The 21,439-nt window shown below is 39.2% G+C and overlaps 1 protein-coding gene across 1 annotated transcript; it reads left to right on the forward strand.

Moving 5' to 3' along the window:
• Positions 1-2,995: 2,995 nt before the first annotated feature.
• Positions 2,996-17,580, forward strand: copz1 (COPI coat complex subunit zeta 1). Its single transcript, XM_084068306.1, has 9 exons — positions 2,996-3,094; positions 4,715-4,783; positions 5,441-5,522; positions 5,655-5,746; positions 10,534-10,589; positions 11,071-11,148; positions 11,268-11,319; positions 13,824-13,862; positions 16,375-17,580. The coding sequence occupies exons 1-9, from the start codon at positions 3,077-3,079 to the stop codon at positions 16,420-16,422; spliced, it is 534 nt and encodes a 177-aa protein (XP_083924432.1). The 5' UTR covers positions 2,996-3,076; the 3' UTR covers positions 16,423-17,580.
• The last annotated feature ends 3,859 nt before the right edge of the window (positions 17,581-21,439 follow it).

Consider the following 21,439-nt stretch of genomic DNA (forward strand, 5'->3'; position numbering starts at 1 on the left):
ACTGTACTGTGCATTTGTCTGGTTGCATGTGTACTGTACTTCCATAGAAGTTCATGCCGGTGGCTTATGCAGAACCAGAGAGAGAGCGAGAGAGAGAGAGAGAAGGCAAAGGAGGATGTCGGGTGGCGGAAGCTCTGCCTAATGCTGATAACAGCAGCACTAGGTTCCTATGAAGGGAGCTACCAACTGTTGTGTTTTTTTCTTTTTCATTCTAAGTTTTTTATTCAGCATACAGGGTTGTGTGTTCTTAGACAGGGAGGGAATAAATACAGTAGGCCTAGATATGCTTATTTTTTCTTTTACAAACGTACAGACAAGTATACAAACAAAATGTACAGGACTTCACAATCAATATGCCAGAGCTGGCGAAAACTTCTGGGAACTCAGATTACAATCCCTTCATCTTCTTCAGCCTCACACAATGTATACAATTTAAAATGCTTAAAATACAATTTACCTTCACTGTTTGTGCTCTGTTATTGTGCTGAGGATGTCTGGAGTTTTCTGTACAATGTTTTGTTTGTTCAAGATAAATAAAGATCAAATCAAATCAAGCTGATAGAAGTCAACTAAATCGACCAAACATTACTAATATACTCTCACACTGGCTTGGTTCATTTTCTATTCCATGTTATTTTGTTTCGGTTATAATCACAAGATGACATTCATCCACTGTGTGTATGTATAAGGTATAAATACATGCAGTGAATGGAACATATGTAAAGGTACCGCAAATATGAGGGTCTTATTTACAAAGTTTGTGATGACCCAACTGAGACAAAAAAAAATGCTAGTGTCATGTTCTAGTGCAGTAGTTCTCAACCTTTTCAGGGCATGACCCCCAAAATAATCATAGATTTGAACTGGGGACCCCCCACCCTGACAATCACTTGGAATGTAAGAGTTGAGGCATTAGAATTTGTTTGACTCGGTTCCACAGATAAAAATTGTGAAAATAGCAGATCTACAATGCAAGGCGTTGTGAGATCGGCTGTTGTCAAATTTTCGGTCTCTTTCTTATATTATTTGACAATTTGGCCAATGTTTGACCAGTTCTTATGGTATAGTAAAGTTTGTTGATTACTTTTGATGCAGTAATGGTCTTTTTTCATGTCATTTCTTGGGGTCGAGACCGCCCCCCTTCCCCCCCCACAAATATGGCCCTGTAAACATGATGTTGGATCATGTTTGTATGAAATGTAAGATTAACCTTCTCTGTACTGTCAAAGGGTGTATGTTTCCTCCCAGGCGTCCAAGGGTAATTTTGAAATCTTTGTGGTTGAATTGTGTAAACATGGTGCGCCGTTGCAAAATTTCATGGTTGCCCACAATACTGTTGCAAATGTACCGTAAGTTACAGTTGTAGAGTTGTTGAATGTTATCAATGTACAGTAGGCTACTGGCCAATTTGTAGTGCAATAGTGAGAAAAACAAAGGTGTGATGGTGCCTATACTGTGTGAATGCATAATTATGTATCTACTGGTAAAAAAGACATTGTTGGGATCCTATAAACCATCCTGCAGCAATAAGGCGGACTCAGTGATGTCATCCATGGAGTGATACAAGGGGAATACCCACCAGGCAGGGTTTCCAAATGCTTCCCAGAAGTGGGAACTGGGATAATTAGGTTGGTTAAATGTAGGAGGATCCTTAAAAAAAGTTGTTCATGAGTATACAGACAAGGCTAAAATGGCATATAAATAAAACATTCGAGGGCACTGAGGTCACCCACTATACAAGAAGGCAACAGCCTACACACAGCAATTACATAATGTGTTGTGTTGTTGCAGACTGTTTTTTTTTTTTCGTTTTTCTTTTTGTAAGCAAAATATATGAAATGATCACCAGCTTTATCTTTATCTTAAGATGGTAAAATTATTTTGCAGGTGACTTTTAAAGGGATATTTCACTTGTTTCGAACATATTTGGGGTCATTTTAACGTCTACCCAGGCCTGTTTGTTTGACAGTTTTTAAGCTGTTGATTCAGAATTTAGATATTTGATATTCATTTTTATCAGACAGGCCCCCTGTTCTTATACCAACCCATTGTAACTTCAAACTCCAATTTAACAATGATAGATTCATCGAAAACACCCGTCCTTGGTTCTGGTGACTGATATTGTCCTTCTAATGCGTAGAGGGCCGTGATTTTTAATTTGTTTTATTTATAGGCTATTTTTTTCATTTATTTTGATAAAATACAATACAATTAAAAAAATATATGAAAATTGATGAAATGCTTTAATCTACTGTCATTGGCTTTATATTTTGTTGTGCATAATTCAATTACATTCTTTATTTTTGTTTTCATTCTTCCGTGGTTGGATCATGGATGCTCTTGTGTAAAAAATAAAAGATACAAATAAATAATAAATAAAAAAGGTTTACACCCCACATGAACTCTGAACCCTGTGGCCTGAGCCATACTTCGTCGTGCGATGGTGTCGCGTAGCTAATAATCAACGATCTACAAGCACAGAACGCGGCGCAATGTGACGCCTTGTGAGCTTGTAGATCGGCTAGTTGCCGTTCATGACTCACAGACCGACATTAGCCAATAGGGAAGGCCCTCTTTCATTGCACCACTAGTAGCAGCGTTGCCATGTCCGCTTATTATAAGCAACTTTGGGCTTGTTTCTAAAAGTGTAGTTGCTTATTTTGGGCTTGTCTCTAAAGTGTAGTAGTTGCTATTTTGGGCTTGCTGTGTAATGTTGTTTAAACCAGTGGTTCTCCAACATTTTCATGTCAAGTACCCCCAAATGAATATATCTGTAGACCAAACATTCTGATTTTTTTTTGTGCCAGAGACCCCCATACAAGATTTTGTGGATTTAAAATGATTCCTACATTTTCAAGATTTTTCTTTTTCTTTGAAATATATATAAATATTTTAAAATAGCCGAGGAGGTTTAAAGGGCTCATGTAGCCTATTCGCTTCTTTTGGACCTGTTTTTATAGACCTGGTTGCTTGTTTCTCTCGCAAAACCTGACAACACTGACCACCAGTACACAGTCAGACAGTACACTTCTACTAGCTAGTAGCTAGCCTGCTAACTAACCACACAGAACAGAAGATGGATTCTCCGATATTGGTAATGTTTAAAATCGTCACATTATATAATGTGTCCATACATAATATACCTCCACTGATGCTTTACATTTGTAATTATAACTGTTGGGCAAAACCGAGCGAGAATCCGCAGTAACTACTGTAGGTTTAGGCTAGCAGCTAGCCTAGCGTGCTAACGTTGTGTGTGTGTTTATGGATGATGTGGAGGTTTAACGTCCGTCACCTGTCTGACTGCAGGGCAGTGGTGGAAAAAGTAATTATATGTAAAAGTATCAATACTGCAATGTAGAAATGCTCTGTTACGAGTAAAAGTCCGGAATAAAACATTTACTTAAGTAAAAGTACCAAAAGTATTGGTATCAAAATGTACTTTAAAGTACCAAAAGTAAAACATACTCATTTTGCAGAATGTCCCCATTTCACAAGTTATCAAAATGTCTAAGATTTATAAAACATCTTTTGAAAACAGCCAAAGTTTAAACAGGCCTGAAGTTGTTAACGTATGTTTTGTAATAATAATCAAAATCTACTATAGTAACCAGCTAATGTTTTCCAATAATTATAGTGGAGTAAAAGTACTATATTTGCTTTTGAGGTGTAGTGACTGGAGTAGAAGGTAAAGTACTGAACATGACGTGTCGCTAAACCAAAAACGACACATTTTCGTGTTGACATTCTCTAGTTATTTTTGTCATGTGATGAAAGCTTCCATTGCAACTCATTTTAATGAATGAAACACTCTGTTAACCAAACCGTATTGTAGAGTATGTTTTATTATTGTTATTAATACAAGATATATTACCCATCTGCAGTAATGTGAGAGGTGGCCCAGTAGATAAGGGAGAAGTAGTACTGCCTAATAGCTAATAAGCCCAATATCTCCCCTGGTCAAGTTGCCTTTTTCTTGACCACTAGGCACTTCTGGATTGCATGAGCTGTAGACCAGGGCTCTTCAACGTTTTTCTGGACAAGGACCCCTTAGCTGAGAGAGAGATTAAGCAGGGACCCCCACTGCACATTGTGTAACATTGTGTTGCAGATTAAACCTTTTCATAGATTTCATAGATAGATTTGGCAACCCCCCCCCTGTAGTAACTCTTGAGGAAGCCCAAGGGGTCTCGGACCCCCTGTTGAAGACCCCTGCTGTAGACATTTTGGTTTCTAGTATGGGAGATGAGGTTCAAACTCCGGGTAGGACATATCAAAAATGTATGGATTGCAGCTTTAAAGGAGGAGTTCACCCAGAAAATGACTTATTTTATATCAATTGCACGCCCCATGAAGCCTTGAATTCATGGATTTATTTTTGTTTTTGTCGCATTCCTAAGCCAACAATTTGATGACCGTGTGTATTTCCGGTAGGAGACACAAAGAATCTACTTTGTGTCTCCTACCGGATACATTAGTCGTTAGGAGACGGGAATCAAATTATTGGCTTAGGAATGCAACAAAAACAAAAACAAATCCATGAATTCAAGGCTTCATGGGGTATGCAATTGATAGAAAATATGTCATTTTTTGGGTGAACTCCTCCTTTAAGCAGTGTAAAATAGTAATGCCACTCTTGCAGTTTTAAACGACTGGATTTGATTGTACAGAAATTTGTTTCTAATTTTGATCTCTGTGTCTCTTTCTCACGCAGGAACCGTCATTGTACACTGTCAAAGCAGTCCTCATTCTAGACAACGATGGAGACCGGCTTTACGCCAAGGTATAATTTTGCCTATGCCTTTTGACAATACACTTTAGACAAATGTCTTGTTGGGTGGATTTTAACTCCGATCTGTGCTTCTGGGGGTCCCTGGAACAACATATTTTGAGATGGGGGTCCGTGGCCAAATACATATCATTTGGGGGTCTTTGACATGAAAAAGTTTGAGAATCACTGATTATAGTAACATATATATATTTTGTTTTAAACTGTTAGGATTTAGAAGACATGTGTAGAATCCCCCAGAAGCAAAGATTTGAGTTAAAAATGTTTGCTTTAAAAAAAAATATATATATATATTCAAAGATTTGCACAAAGCAATACATTATTTAAAAAAATAGCAGATCTACAAGCTCATGAGCTTGTATATCTGCTATAGCCAAAGAAATCTAGTGACACAGATGCGTTCCAGGTCTTAATGGATTAAGAAAGCATCTCTGGTATTTTTTCGATTTTAGCATTGGCTATTCAAAAATAGCAGATATACAAGCTCACATCGCGTCACTTCGTGCCACGCTGCAAGCTTGTACAGTACATCTACTATTTTAGATTTAGAAGGCATTTGTGGAATCGGCCTCAGGTCTTGGAGCATGAACAAACTGCACCTAATTGATACATATTTATGCTTAAATGTCCTCTTTCTTAATTGCTTCACAGTATTATGATGACACATACCCTACAGTGAAGGAACAGAAGGCCTTTGAGAAGAACATTTTCACCAAAACACACCGGACAGATAGTAAGAGAGAACACCATGACCAACCACAACAGATGCTCTGACTCATTTCCTAGGCTAAATACAGATCAAACTTGCCGTGTGTGTGTGTGTTCATGTCATTGTGTGTTTATGTTCGTACGTTCTTCCTCATAGGTGAGATAGCACTACTGGAGGGCCTCACAGTCGTCTACAAGAGCAACATAGACCTCTTCTTCTATGTGATTGGCAGTTCACATGAAAACGAGGTAGGCCTTAAGTTAAACCGTGTTCCTAATTTAACCCATTAAGACCTGGAACTGTGTCATTTTTAGATTTGAGCTAAAAAGCATTATTTTACACTTTGGGCTATTAAAAAATAGCAGATATACAAGCTCATAGCGCGGCACTCGGTGCCGCGCTACGAGCTTGTAGATCTGCTATTTTTGAAAAAACGTGAAAATGTGTGCAAATCTTTGAATATATATATTTTTAAAGTGAACATTTTTAACTCAAATCTTTGCTTTTGGGGGGTCCCTGCAGCAAAATATTTTGATGGGGGTCCGCGGCCAAATACATATAATTTTGGGGGTCCTTGACACTCAAAAGATTGAGCACCACTGATATAGAAACATACGTTTTTCAGAAAACTGTTGAGATTTAGGAGACATGTAGAATCGGCTTCAGGTCTCAATGGGTTAATCTCCCGCTCTCAAGGAGAGGAAAATAACTACTGCCGGAAGTGTCTAACCGGTAGTACATGAAAGTACAGGGCTACGCGTCGTGGTCCAGGGAAACCCGGAACGTCCTGCAGCCCTGTACTTCCAGTTTAGTATCGCGTAGCCAGACGATCAGAGATCCCGTAGCTTACTGATCATCTGGGGAAATCTAAAAGTCAGTGCTGGGGCTTGACCAGTGGAGAGAAAAGGCGCCAACTAGCCTACAGCCACTGTTTTACTTACACTTATCTTTTTTTTTAAAGATTTGTTTTAATAATAATAATAATGGATTTTATTTATAATGCACGTTACATTTGAAAATCTCAAAGTGCTACAATAGGCAGTTGCATAAAAAGAAACACAACACCATTAAAAACATCTGAGAAACTGAAAACATGGGGCATAAAGCCTAGAGGTAAAACCAGTGTAGCTAAAAAAATGCTTTGTTAAAAAGGTAGGTCTTTAGACTGTGGCGCATGCTCTCGGGTGGACTGGGAGGGCGTTCCACAGTTCGGGGGGGGCGAGCAAAAAGCCTGGTCGCCCCATGGTACGTAGCTTGGCCTTGTGGGTGTTGAGGAGGTTGGTGTTTGAAGAGCGGAGGTTGTGGGTTTTGGGGCTTTTTATGCCTTTATTACATATAGGAGATAGTATAGCCTAGGTGTCTGGACCCCGCCACGCCAGCGATCCAGGAGCCTGGAGTTTGTTTTTAAATGTCCCAAATTGTTTGTGCCCAGTTGTAGCTCCTACGTTTGGATTTAGATGTCAGTAGGCGGTGATCTACAATCGTCTGGCTGTCAAAATAAATGCGTTTGTTTTAGCCGACCTTCCTTTGCCGTTGCTAGTTAATGGTAATGTTGTGTTGCCAAAGCGTCTGGTAACATTGTCTTCACCTCAGCTTGACCACTCAGCCGGCTCCTTGCCTTGAACAGTGGACAGTGAACCAGTGGAGAGAAAAAAACGCCAACTAGCCTTAGGGCTGTGTCACGATTACACATTTAAGTTGACAATTAATTATCACTCAAATAATTGCGATTTAATTGTGTTTCTGTCGTTGAAAATTAATGGAACATTATTAATAAAAATGACATTTCTGTTTGTCTTGTAGCTTTCGGAAAACAAAAGTTGCACTGGGCAGATATGACAAATAACACATATTTAATTACTTTATGCTTAAAAAATAAACATTAGTAATGGAAATAGCCGATCTATAAGCTCAAAACGCATCGCGACGCGTTTTGAGCTTATGGATCTGCTATATCCACTATAAAAATATGACATTTTTTAACATGGAATTGATTATGACGAGTATGCAAAAATAATTGCGACTATATAAAATAATTGCGATTTACTGCTTTACTTACACTTAGGGCACGCACACACTGTAGGATATTTGGTCCGATTATACCTGTCGGGGACCTTTTTTTTGGGTCTCGCCGACAAAACCCCCGATCTGACGCAGATCGGGCTGTGATCGGCGAGGTTTTGGTCACTGTGTGTGAAAGGCTCTGCGAGACGATCCGGCCACGATGATTACGCTCGGCGATGGCCTTCCCGAACCGTTTCAAATATCTAGCAGGTTTGATATCCATCCGGCTCTGTCGCCGACTGAACATCAGACAATACCATACAGTATGAAAGGGTCTGAGACCACTCTGCAAGGAGAACCGCGCCACAGCCAATGAGAGCACATTACAGCCACCGTGTGGCTGTAGGGGAGGGTCGTTGGATCTGACCACAACAAACAGTCCCTACCGCGATATTAGTATATTACCGTCCCATTAAGTTAAACATTACAAAACAAAATGAGAGAGTGAGCGAGCGTGCTCGAGGGGCTGGCTGTTTATTTGAGAGGAATTGCACAGAGAGAGAGAGGGAGATTGAGAGAGCGAGATCGAGCTCTACACGAGTGTCTGTGTAGACAGGGTTGCCAGCTTTTGCGAGAGAAATAAGCAACCAGGTTTGTGAAAACAAGCTCAACAAAAGCGACTCTGAGCACTTTAAACCCATGTACAAATACATTGGATATTTGAAAATAGCCGATCTACAAACTCATGTTGTAGATAGGCTATTTTCAAAGAAGAAAATCTTGGAAAAAAAAAGAAAACTGTGGAATATTTTCCAAATCCACACAGATCTTGTATGGGGGGTCTATGGTACAACATATTTTCAGAAGGGGGGAGGAATGACGCATAGCAAAGGCCGTCGGGATCGGGACTCGAACCCACGACGCGCTGTCAGGCTACATTGTAGCCTAGGTGCCTGGCTGGACCGCCACGCCAGCGATCCAGGAGCCTGGAGTTTGTTTTTAAATGTCCAAATTGTTTGCGCCCGGTTGTAGCTCCTACGTTGGATTTAGATGTCACCAGATGTATCAGTAGGCGGTGATCTACAATCGTCTGGCTGTCAAAAAAAATCTATTTGTTTGCTAGTTAACCCATTAAGACCGGGAACGCATCTGTGTGTCATTTTTAGATTTCTTTTGGCTATTCAAAAATAGCAGATCTACAAGCGCTATGAGCTTGTAGAGCTGCTATTTTTGGTGGAGAAATCGTGGATTCTTTTTTTCAAATCTTTGAATATATATATATATATATATATATTGTTTAAAGCTAACATTTGTAACTCAAATATTTGCTTCTGGGGGATTCTACAACTGTCTTCTAAATCCTATGTTGCTATAATATCAGTGGTTCTCAAAAATGATATGTATTTGGCCGTGGCCCCCCCATCTCAAAACATTTTTGTTCCAGGGACCCCCAGAAGTTGTGACAGAGTTGAAAATGTTAGCTTTTGAAAAATATATATTCAAACATTTGCCCAAAGTTTTTTTTCTCCACAAAATAGCAGATATACAAGCTCATAGCGCGGCACTCGGTGCCGCGCTATGAGCTTGTATATCTGCTATTTTTGAATAGCACAAAGAAATCTAAAAAAATGACACTCAGATGCGCTCCCGGTCTCAATGGGTTAATGGTAATGTTGTGTTGCCAAAGCGTCTGGTAACATTGTCTTCACCTCAGCTTGACCACTCGGCTGGCTCCTCCCAAGGGTTCCCAGAACTCAACGGTGTTACAACCTCCTGAAGCAGGGCCCAAATCAGGCTCTGAGAGAACCTTATCTGAAACCTTATCTGAAACAGAGTATGGAAAACTAGGGCTGTCAACGATTACAAATTTAAGTTAATTGTCTCTCAAAGAATTGCCATTAACTATTTTTCGTCATTGAACATTGGAACATAATGAATACACACAAGCCTTTTTTTGCTTTGTAATAAAAAAGTTGCACAGGGTAGACATGACAAATAACTTGAATAGAAGTTAAAGAACTTAAAGAAATGACTGATATTTAATCATTTTGCACTTTTTTTTTCTTTTTGCGGAAATAGCTGATCTACAAGCTTACAACGCGTCATGAAGCGGTGTAAGCTTGTAGATCAGCTATTTCTGCTGTTTATATTTGAAAATGCATGAAAATCTTTAAACATCGAAACCATTATGACGATTATGCAAAATAATTGCGATTATCTCAAATAATTGCGATTATCTCAAATAATTGCGATGAAATACGTTATACGATGATGTGATGCTTAGTCCTTGTAATCGAAAAGTGCCATTACAAGTACAACGAGTTGCCTCTACTTTGAGTTAATTGTGTATAAGCACACTTACTTTTATTGCCAGGTGTGTTTGTTAGCACATATGACACATTTGTGTTGATGTGCCGGTTGCATTACACAGTATTAAGAAACATTTACTAATTATTTAATATAAAGATGTATGCATAGCGATAGAAGCTATAACAGAACAATGTATACAGTAGTATAGACCAGGGGTCTTCAACGTTTTCAGGCCAAGGACCCCCTAGCTGAGAGAGAGATGAATCAGGGACCCCTCTATTTTGTATTAAATTGTGTTTCAGATTATACTTTTTTTGTTTACTTGTTCTGCTCTTTTTTCGCTCTACACCAAACCTCCAAAAACAGCCGATCTACAAGCTTGTAGATCTGCTATTTTTTGGCAAAAGTTTTCCTCAGAAAAAGGGATGCTAGGTGCAAGTGGTTAAGGTAAAATAAAAAATCATATCACACAAAGATTTGGCGGACCCCCTGTAGTAACTCTGAAAACCCCGTAGGGGTCCCGGACCCCCTGTTGAAGACCCCTGGTATAGACTAGAGGTGGAAACGGGGAACATGGGTCGATAAATAACATTTTGTTAGTGGCATCATAAGCATTGTGTGCGTAGTATAGTACTTGGTTGATATGATTATTTGAACACTGAAGCCTCCTAAGTCGCACATAAATTCTAATGGTTTTATTCCTCTCTTTATTTTCACCTAGCTTATGCTGATGGCCGTTCTGAACTGTCTATTTGATTCGCTCAGCCAGATGTTGAGGTGAGTTTGTTCGTACAGTACAATTCTTCCCCTCCGAATCAGTAACCTTATCGTTGAAGTCCAGTTAACCCATTAAGGCCTGAGGCAAAATGTCTTCTAAATTCTAACAGTTTTTTTGAAAGAACTTATGTTGGTATGTCAGTGGTTTTCAAACTTTCAAGGACCCCCAAAATGTATATGTATTTGGCCGCGGACCCCCATCTCAAAATATTTTGTTCCAGGGACCCCCCAGAAGCAAAGATTTGAGTTAAAAATGTTTGCTTTAAAACAATATATATTAAAAGATTTGCACACATTTTCAATTTTTTTTCAAAACTAGCAGATCTACAAGCTCGTGCCGCGCTATGAGCTTGTATATCTGCTATTTTTGAATAGCCAAAGTGTAAAATAATGCTTTTTTTTAGCTCAAATCTAAAAATGACACAGGCGCGTCCCAGGTTTTAAATGGGTTAATTGTTATAATTCTCTGCTCACTTGGCAGGAAGAATGTTGAGAGGAGAGCTTTGTTGGAGAACATGGAGGGCCTCTTCCTGGCCGTGGATGAAATCGTAGACGGAGGGTGAGTGAGAATTTATCAGATTTATCCTAAAGTCAGTGGTTATATAAATGCCTATGTGTTCCTGTATCTTAACTCCTTTAAAATACTAACATACTAAATGCATCTGCTGCCCCCTGCAGGGTGATCTTAGAGAGTGATCCGCAGCAAGTCGTCCACCGTGTGGCTCTCAGGGTAAGTTTAACCACTTAAGCCCTATATATATACTTTGTTGTATAACAAATGGCAAAAACAGGCAATCTACGAACTCACGAGGCGTCGCATCGTGATGCGTTGTGAGCTTGTAGATTGGCTATTTTTGAACATCTTGGACAATCTTTAAAATTTGGTTTAGACAATTTATTTTTATATTTTGGACAATTTTTGAAAATGTTTGCCTATAATGACATGTCCAACATAGGGATGCCACGTTGCAAGTGGCAGTGTTTCCCCTATATGTATTGAGCATAATGCATTGAAATATGACCGCTGATGCTATATTTTTATGTCAATTATTATATATTCTTTTAGCGATGGAAGAACAGTCTTATGTATTTATAAACTAAAGTTATATTATTTTGCGCCGTCATTACTGATGCTTCATGTCCAGTTACACACTTGTAAGGGGAGGAGAGAGGACGCAACTCTATCTAGCCAGAGCCATAGCAAGAGTTACGAGACACTCTTTTTGATCTTGCGGCGACACCTTCACGTTACTTTTGTTGTTGTTGTCTCTGAGCACACTGAAACAAATTCCAAATCAACTGTGAGTTGGTTTTGGCAATAAATGTTTGAATATTATGTGAATGGAAGTCTATGGGCTCCGTCTATTTGCTGAACAGCACATTGCTTCATGTTCAGCATATTTCTTCATATTCAATTAACTTTGCGCTTACCTGATCATCTCAGCATATTAGATTAAGTTACAACAGGTTCCAGCCTACCAGGTAGATGTCAACATTGAAGCAAAGCAACATTGATTAGGATTATTATTAAAAATGTTTTGTTGAAGTCCAGTTAACCCATTAAGGCCTGAGGCAAAATGTCTTCTAAATTCTAACAGTTTTTTTGAAAGAACTTATGTTGGTATGTCAGTGGTTTTCAAACTTTTTAACGTCAAGGACCGCCAAAATGTATATGTATTTGGCCGCGGACCCCCATCTCAAAATATTTTGTTCCAGGGAAGCGAAGATTTGAGTTCAAAATGTTTGCTTTAAAACAATATATATTAAAAGATTTGTGCACATTTTCACAATTTTTCAAAAATAGCAGATCTACAAGCTCATAGCGCGGCACTCGGTGCCGCGCTATGAGCTTGTAGATCTGCTATTTTTGAATAGCCGAAGTGTAAAATGATGTTTTTTTTAGCTCAAATCTAAAACATTGATTATAAACACATTGATTAGGATTATCGTTTGCCGAAGTAAAAAAATCGGTCCTGCAACTTTACTTCATTGCATAGACTGCATCACATGTACATGGTATCATCGCGTCGTAATGCAGCTTGTGGATGCCTTGTAAATTAAGCTTAACGTTAACAACAAATGTAAGCATTTGATTTGAATGACGCAAGGAAACATCTGTGAAATAAACATTTGGGAGATACATCTTTATAACTTGAAGGCTTGGTATTGCCCATCCACAGTGTGTTGTTGTCTGGAGTTGGTCCACCACGGGACCACCGTGACTATGACGCCTGTTCAAAAAAAGTATTTTGCGTCAGTGAGATAAATATTCACCACTGCTGCTCAGTGTTGATTTTGTCGACTAAAACTATGACAAACATGTTCGTCGACTACCTTTTTTCAGTGATGAAAACTAAATAAAGACAAAATAAAAACCAAGCTATGACGACTAAAACTATGACTAAATATATTGACAATTTCAATTGTCACAAATAAAACAAATAACAAACTAGACTAAAATGTTAGTGGAGAAGAGATCCAGTTGAACTAAAAGACAAGTTATTTTATGTGTGGTTGCGCTCGGGTGTCGCGCTCTGAAAATAGCAGATCTACAAGCTCACAACGCGTCGCGCTGCGATGCGTTGTGAGCTTGTAGATCTGCTATTTTCAGCATGCAACCAAGTGTAAAATCAGGCATTAGGAGTAGGACGCCATCAAGGCACCGCCAACATACATTTTAGTCGACTAAATTAACTGTAGATTTAGTCGACTAGAATCTTAGGATAGTCAGTCGACTAAAACTAGACAAAATCTAAAACATTTCAGATGACTAAAATATGACTAAAACTAAATGGAATGTTATTCAAAAGACTATGACTAAAACTAAATCAAAATTTGCTGTCAAAATCAACACTGCTGCTGCTACAACTTCATCCCAAGGGAAACACTGAAGTGGTTAATGCTTTGTGCGCTTACTCCACAAAGATGGCTTATGTAATGTCATCATGAGAGCAGATATTTGTCCTAGACATAAATATACAATGTTTCTATCCTGGGCGCCCCTGGTATCTCAGCCGGTAGAGTGTATAATACCATGTCAAGGTTAAATCCTTGTTGCAGGTGGCTCGGTTTCAAAATCCAACCCAAGGCCCTTTTGCTGCATGTCATCACCTCTCTCTCCTGCCTTCCCCGTCTCTCTACTAATATTCACGTCACAAATAAAAAATAAAGTGTAAAATGCAAAGAAAACAAAGAACAACTATCTAAAAATACATAAATGTGTCTGTCCTACAGGGGGATGATGTGCCTTTGACGGAGCAGACAGTCACCCAGGTAAGAAATGTTTTTCCTGCTGAGCTTTTTTCCATGCAGTTGAACATAAATGTGCGTTAACTTTATTAACTGGTAATGCTCATAACTGCCAAAATTGTGTATTGGAATCAGGATTCTTTTCATTGCCATTTGTGTTTGCGCTTGGCAAGGGTAGTGCGTTATACTTAAAGTGATAGTTAACAAATGATTCACAACAATTGACTAAAAAAATGTAAACGAAAAAGCTTAAAGAAACAAAAAAATGATGTACAAGGTGCAGTAGAGACTGTAGAGGCTGGTATAGCAACATGTGGGTAGATAAATACATCTGAGGTACATAATATACATACAACACTATATTGTATTAGTAGAGGGTTGTTGTATTCACAGTTCCACAGAACCCTTTTATACTTAAATGCATGAATTAATGATGTCGTTTTCTGTATTGAGCACACATGAAGTGTACTCACACATAGGCTGTCAGCGTATACATAAACATAATGACATATACTGCACGTGGACCATTTAAACATTACTAGGTGGTTTGAAATGGGATTAAAATGAGATGGTGTCACTCGCCGAACATTCAAGCTTAAAACAACACATCGCTTTTCAGCGAGCGACAACGTTGTACAATAGAGCAATGGTTCTCAAGCTGTGGGTGGTGGTCCCCAGATGACAGTGAAGTGACAATTTAAGGACTTTTAAGACCTTTTAATACCTGAAAGAAACCATTACTGCATCAAAAGCAATCAACAAACTATACTATAAAACTGGTCAAACATTGGCCATATTGTCAAATTAAATAAGAAAGAGGCGAACATCATGAATATAGCAGCTCTACAAATAATTGTGAGCTTGTAGATCTGCTATTTTCACAATATTTAAATGTGGAACCGACTCAACCGAGTCAAACTAAATGTAATGCCTCAACTCCTACAATTCCAGGTGCTTGTCAGGGTGGGGGGTCCCCGGTTCAAATATGATTATTTTGGGGGGGGGGGTCGCAGTCTGAGACGGTTGAGAACCACAGGAATAAAGTATAAGTTAAGCATGACTCAGGCTTATGTGTACGCATAAGAATGAATACACACCTGATCTGATCCCTTGCAAATAACTAGAGCGTAGCAGTCAGGCCTAAAGATGGTGTTTGAGAAACAAATCAGATTTTTACTGCAGTCTGACCAAAGCCGTATTGCCATTCAAATGGTGCTGAATCCCATACATACATTCCACATAGCAGCATACGATGCATTCCCTGGCTTCTTCTATATGTACAGTATGTTGTCCTAGGGCCCATTGAGAGGTCAGGGCCCAGCGAGAGGGGTCAGTGACCCTGCAGTACTCCCTCCACTCTGTTGTCAGCTGCCAGTAGATCATCATGCATTACCTTATTTTGTATGCATGTATACATGATTGCTAATTATTTGGTGGTAAGGTGGTAGGTAGCCAGCGGTGGTTCCTGTGTTTTAGCGCTGTGTTAAGTGTGTGTGTGTGTGTGCGCGCGTGCGTGCGTGCGCGTATGCTGCTCCTCCTGATTAATGTTCTCATTTAAGAGGCCTGTGACAGGCTAGTGGTATCCCTCCTCGAGCCGTGATTAATAGCTGTCTCCCTTCCCCATGCTTTATGGTTATGGTTTGCCTCTCATTCAACGAATTAAGATGATTAATTAAATTGTGCATATTTTCCCTTCATGCGCATCACTCATTCCCTCATTTTTCTTCATTTAAAAAAAAAACGTCTGACATTTATCAATACCGATACCGTTGAGTGATATCAGATGGACCCGTTTGGTTTTCAAGGTGGTGATTGAGACGGTGAAAGTTTTACTGCATTGCCTTTTTTAACACATCCGCTGCCATGGACGCAGATCTGCGTCCTAATAGATCCAACCGTGGGCTGCCAGAGTAATTAGGATGCAGATCTGCGTCCTAATGTTTAATTTAGTTAATAGACGCTGTCTTATTTACATTCCGAGATCATTTTCGCTTCCGAGTCACTTCCGCTTCACCCGGAAGCAATTTCAGCGATTTCCGTTTCCGGTTTCCGGTTTTAGCTTGAAAAATGCGCTAATGCGGCTAAAATACGTTTTTTCACACGCTATAAAATACAAACGGATAGCTCCACTTCTATTTTCTTTGGTCCGGGTGACGATCAGGCATCGTCGCCGTGTATCACATAGTTTTTAGGCCGATCAGAGATTGTCGAAGACGTCACATCCGTTTCATGTTGTTTTGACTGTTTGAGCCTGGAGGGCGGGGGGGGGGGGGGGGGTCAGCGAGTCATCGAGGGTGTCATTTTGCTGCTCTTTGGTGGTCGATCCTCGTATGTGTTCAAAACCATGGCCTGAGAAACTTAAATGCATTTAAATAACAAAATAACAAAACAAAAAAACACGCAAATCGCTGGCAGTCAATGGGGTAAATTATGAATAAACTCTGGCAGTCAATGTGTTAAGTGTAATACCATTTGATTATTACTTCTTTGTTTTTGGAGTGATCTGCTTTGCTGAAAACCGGTTCTCCTCTTCTAGGTGCTACAGTCTGCCAAAGAACAGATCAAGTGGTCACTTCTTCGGTAGGAACCATCACAGGTTCCCTCCTCCTACAGTACCTGCCAGCTTATTGCCATGGCACTGCTCCATATTATTTCCCTCTTGAATTTTACTCCTCCCCCTTCAGTCTAGGCTGTGGAGAGAGAGCATAGAGCCAAATTCTAAGTCTTAGCTTGACTCAGAGTGTTAGAAAGTGACCTTTATATGGGTCAATTTCTACACGCAGTTAAACTAACTCTTAGGATTACTTACTGTTTACTGTGACTCATACAGTTATGTTGCGAGGAATTCTTTGTCCTCAAGAAAATATCTCATGTTTTCCTTATCCCCACCACCCCCCCCTTTCTGCAGAGGCTTGTGTTGTATGACGTTATTGTCATGAGAGGTATTAAGATGCTATGTCATGTTGTACATTCCAAGTGCTGGGTCCTTGTCTGTCCTTTTCTTTTTTCTCCTTACAAGACCGACCCTCAAGTTTTTTTTTTGATGATGTGTTTGAATCTGCATAAATCCCCTTACCTTCGCCTGTGACATTCCGTTTGATCAAAAACATGCTTCTCGATAAAATGAAAAAGTAATCGATATGAAATAATCGACATTATAACCCATTAAGACCGGGAATGCATCTGTGTGTCATGTTTTTAGATTTCTTTGGCTATTTTTTGAAAAATCGTGAAAATTTGTGGCAAAATCTTGGATTATATGTTTTAAGTGAACATTTGTAAAATATTTAGTTCCAGGAACCCCCAGAAGCAAAGATTTGAGTTACAAATATTTGCACAACTTTTCATAATTTTTCAAAAATAGCAGATCTACAAGCTCGAGTGCCGCGCTATGAGCTTGTATATCTGCTATTTTTGAACAGCCAAAGAAATCTAAAATGACACAGATGCGTTCCCGGTCTTAAAGGGTTAAGAAAAGAATCAATAGTTGCAGCTCTGTTTTTCTTTAGCACCCGGGGATGATTGACACGTACAGTAATTATGTCCTTCCTGACTACTGTACAAAAAACTCAAATATCGAGGCACTGATTATGTTCATGTTTTGGATTATATATGAATGTTGTGTTGAAACATGTACTGTATAATAGCAAGAACTGTCGGTGTACCACTGGTTGTAGAGGCATGTTTGTCTCATCCAAGGATCATCCATCATGAGATACTTTTGAATAAAAAAAAAACATTTCTTCATGTTGGTGCTTGAATGGTTATAATATTACAAATGGTCACATTCCCAGCGTCTATTTGCCCTGGGAGAATGAGGGGTGGAAAAAAAGGGCGGAGAGGGTCATCTGGTCAATCTGATGACCCTGAAACGACCAGGTAGCCGACCAATCAAAATAGGGGTTAATTGAACTAATCGATCAATAAAACTTTGCACATCTACAAGCTCACAATGCGTCACGTTGGCACACATTGTGAGTTTGTAGATCAGCTATTTTGGCATGACACAGTTGTACGACAAAGTATAAAATAGGTCTTAAGTGATCAAGCAGACTAATTGATTTTGTTGATTGGTTAATATCTGTATACTGTGAGTGTGTGTGTGTGTGTGTGTATATATATATATATATATATATATATATATATATATATATATATATATATATAGATAACTGTTTCGATCTTTAATATATATACAGTGTACATACTGTATATGTATATTAAAGATCGAAACTTATCAATAGAATAATTGCTAAGAAAATAGTTGATTATTGCATTATTACCAATCATTGCAAGCAAAAGCACCATAGTGTACTGAACTATTACTGTGAGCAACCTTGCTGTGGTGGGAACTCGGCATGTGTAACATAATCGTCACCACTTTGTAAAATAAATATTAAATGTTTCTATTTGGTCATGTGATAAACTATCACCTGAGCATTCTTGGTTGCCCTTGGTTGACCTCATTTGGATAACCTTGGTGCAAAGAAGAATGTCTTAATGTGATGTTATGTGATTGTCTGCAAATGACACGGCAGCCCTTTTTGTAGGCACATTGTCAGAGCAAGTGTGTTATTATTTCCTCATTCCAGAGCCACCAAAGCCAGTATCTGTGCTCTTTGTTCTTCATGACAGTGTGACAACCAGGGGCCTCCCTCCCCGCTGGAGCAACAGCTCCATCTCCTGGTTGATGCAGCAAAGCACAAGACAAATGTAGGTACAACGACATGGCACTAGAGATGCTGTGCTTTACTGTCTGTGCACTGGTGATACTATACAATGTTGGGAAAAGGGATCATCGTTTGATTCGTTTACACCAGTGGTTCTCATATTAGGACAGGGTTCTTCAACGTTTTTTAAGGCGAAGGACCCCTTAGCTGAGAGAGATGAAGCAGGGACCCCCACTACATATTGGGATTCATGTTAAATGTGTGTTTTCAGACATTTAACGACTTAAACCCTCAATACTTTGTAAACTTGACCTTTGGCTCTGTACTTGGTCTGCTCTTTTTCCCCCTGTACAGCAAACCTGTTCGCCGAGGGGTTGTGAGCTTGTAGATCTGCTATTTTCGGCTAATTTACCCCCCAGAACAGGTGGCCGGCCCTGCACTATTTCTGAGGACTCCCTAGGGGTCCCGGATCCCCTTTTGAACACCCCCGAATTAGGGTCCAGGGGTCCTTGAGGGGAGTCCCCAGCAAAATGTGTTAAAAAGCATCGTAATCGGTTACATTTCATGAATTTTACTTTTCACTTTTTAATTACCGGTATATTTTATACTTAAGCTATGTGAAAATAGTCGATCTCCAGGCTCACAATGTGTTGCGAGCTTGTACATTGGCTATTGAAAAATATATCTTTAATTTTGGAACACTTTTAACACAACTCTTAAGGGGTTGCGTGGTACAAAATATTTTCATATAGGGCTTTGCGGCCAAATAAATAATCAATGTAGAGGTTCTTAACATGAGGAGCACTGATTTACACTGCTCAGAGACTAGTCTGGGGTATCATGAATTTTGTGCTGTCATGTACGCCTCAAACCCACATTGTATTCTCTGCATTTTCATGCAAATGAGTGGTACTCTCCAGAGAGAACGTTGTATAGGTGAGAATAGGCATTACATCACTGTTTCCCAAACAGTGTGTCATGGGTGGACCAATTTTTATGGGTCGGGCGGGGGGTAAATATCTTCTTTTTTCCGTTTCCTACATTGCATGTATATTATTTCAAAAGATTACAAAAATGGGGGGGGGGGGGGGAATCCATAAATGAATGGGAAAAAAAGTGTAAAAGGATCCCTGGCTAATGGGCTAAATATGCCTTAATACATTCTAATTGCCCTCTATAACTAAAATAAAAAAAGAATACTTAATACTCACCTACGGTTAATATGAGCATCAAAACAATATTTTAAATACATTTTTATTAGCACATGCATTCCAAGTCTAGACCACACACGGACAAATGTCATCATCAACTTGTGACGGGCATTGTCCCTCTTGAGTAAAATATGAACTATTTATAAAAGAAATACAATATTTAAGTTGTTTTTAATTTAAAGTTTAGTTATAGAGGGCAATTATAATGTATGAGGCATATTTGGCTTATTAGCCAGGAATCCTTTTAAGAAGTAGTGAAAATAGCAGATCTTCAAGCTTGTATCTGCTATGTTCTCTCTAGTTTAATTAAGTACATTTACTTAAGTACTGTACTGTAAAGTATTTGTACTTGGGTATTTCCAATTTCCAATACTTTTACTTCTACTCCACTACATCTCAGAGGCAAATATTGTACTTTTACTCCACTACCACTATTTGAAAACTTTAGTTACTAGTTACTTTGCAGATATAAATTATTACATTATAAAACATACATTAACCACTTTAGCCCTATTTTATACCTAGGCTATCTACAGTACAAGCTCACAACACCTCGCATCGCGACGCGTTGTGAGCTTGTAGATCTGCTATTTTCAAATATTTTAGTACTTTTACTTTTTGTACTTTAAGTATATTGTGATGCCAATACTTTTGAATTCTGGACTTTTACTTGGGTGTAACAGAGTATTTTTATATTGCACTATTGGTACTTTTACTTAAGTAAAACATTTGAGTACTTTTTCCACCACTGCATTACATCATCCAGGTACCTGATTCACATCACAGGGGAAGACATCTATCTGCATTCTTCAACTTAAGGTACTTCCATATGTTGTCGTCATGCTGACCTCTTGGAGGGATTTGATGCAAGCGGAGGTTTTGCGTCTCGTTGCGTAACGCCAGATTCCACCAGACCTAATGTAAACCACATTGTGTGGCATCCAAGCAGTGTTGCCAGACTTTGCGAGAGAAATAAGCAACCAGCCCAAAACAAGCGACTGGTATTCTGTCATTTTTAGATTTGAGCTAAAAGCATTATTTTACACTTTGGGCTATTCAAAAATAGCAGATCTACAAGCTCATAGCGCGGCACCGAGCTTGTACGTAGATCTGCTGTTTTTGAAAAATCGTGAAAATGTGTGCAAATCTTTGAATATATATATTTTTAAAGCGAACATTTTTAACTCAAATCTTTGCTTCTGGGGGTCCCTGGAACAAAATATTTTGATGGAGGTCCGCAGCCAAATACATATAATTTTGGGGGTCCTTGACATGAAAAAGATTGAGCACCACTGATATAGAAACATACGTTTTTCAGAACACTGTTGAGATATAGGAGATTGTCGTTTTTAACTACATTTCTTTATCCCACGATTTTGTATCCCTATTTTTCCACCCAGTGCCAATGCCTACAGTATACGCTTGTAATCCTGGGAGCTACTCTGCCTCTGCCAGCTTGGGGAGAGCCCCAAATTGAGCTCATGCTTCCTTCAACGCATGAGGAGGAGTTAGCAGACCGCTTCTTATCACCTGACAGTTTCCCCGGTTGGGACGTAGCACGTGGAAGGAACACGTTATTCCAACCAGTTCCTTTCCTCTCCATCAGGATTACTGCATGTTTTTTCGTGAGGGTACCTACAGTACCTTAGGGGACACGGGGAGACCATGCGAACTCCACACAGAGAGGCCCTTTCGCCACGAGCACTTTAAACCTATACAT

Source organism: Gymnoscopelus microlampas (assembly GCF_963454915.1).
Source record: "Gymnoscopelus microlampas genome assembly, chromosome: 10".
In the NCBI taxonomy this organism is placed as follows: Eukaryota; Metazoa; Chordata; class Actinopteri; order Myctophiformes; family Myctophidae; genus Gymnoscopelus; species Gymnoscopelus microlampas.

Coding starts and splice junctions, on each gene's coding strand:
- copz1 (XM_084068306.1), top strand. Junction 5,523..5,654: donor CAAAACACACCGGACAGATA/GTAAGAGAGAAC, acceptor TCTTCCTCATAG/GTGAGATAGCACTACTGGAG. Junction 10,590..11,070: donor TCGCTCAGCCAGATGTTGAG/GTGAGTTTGTTC, acceptor CTCACTTGGCAG/GAAGAATGTTGAGAGGAGAG.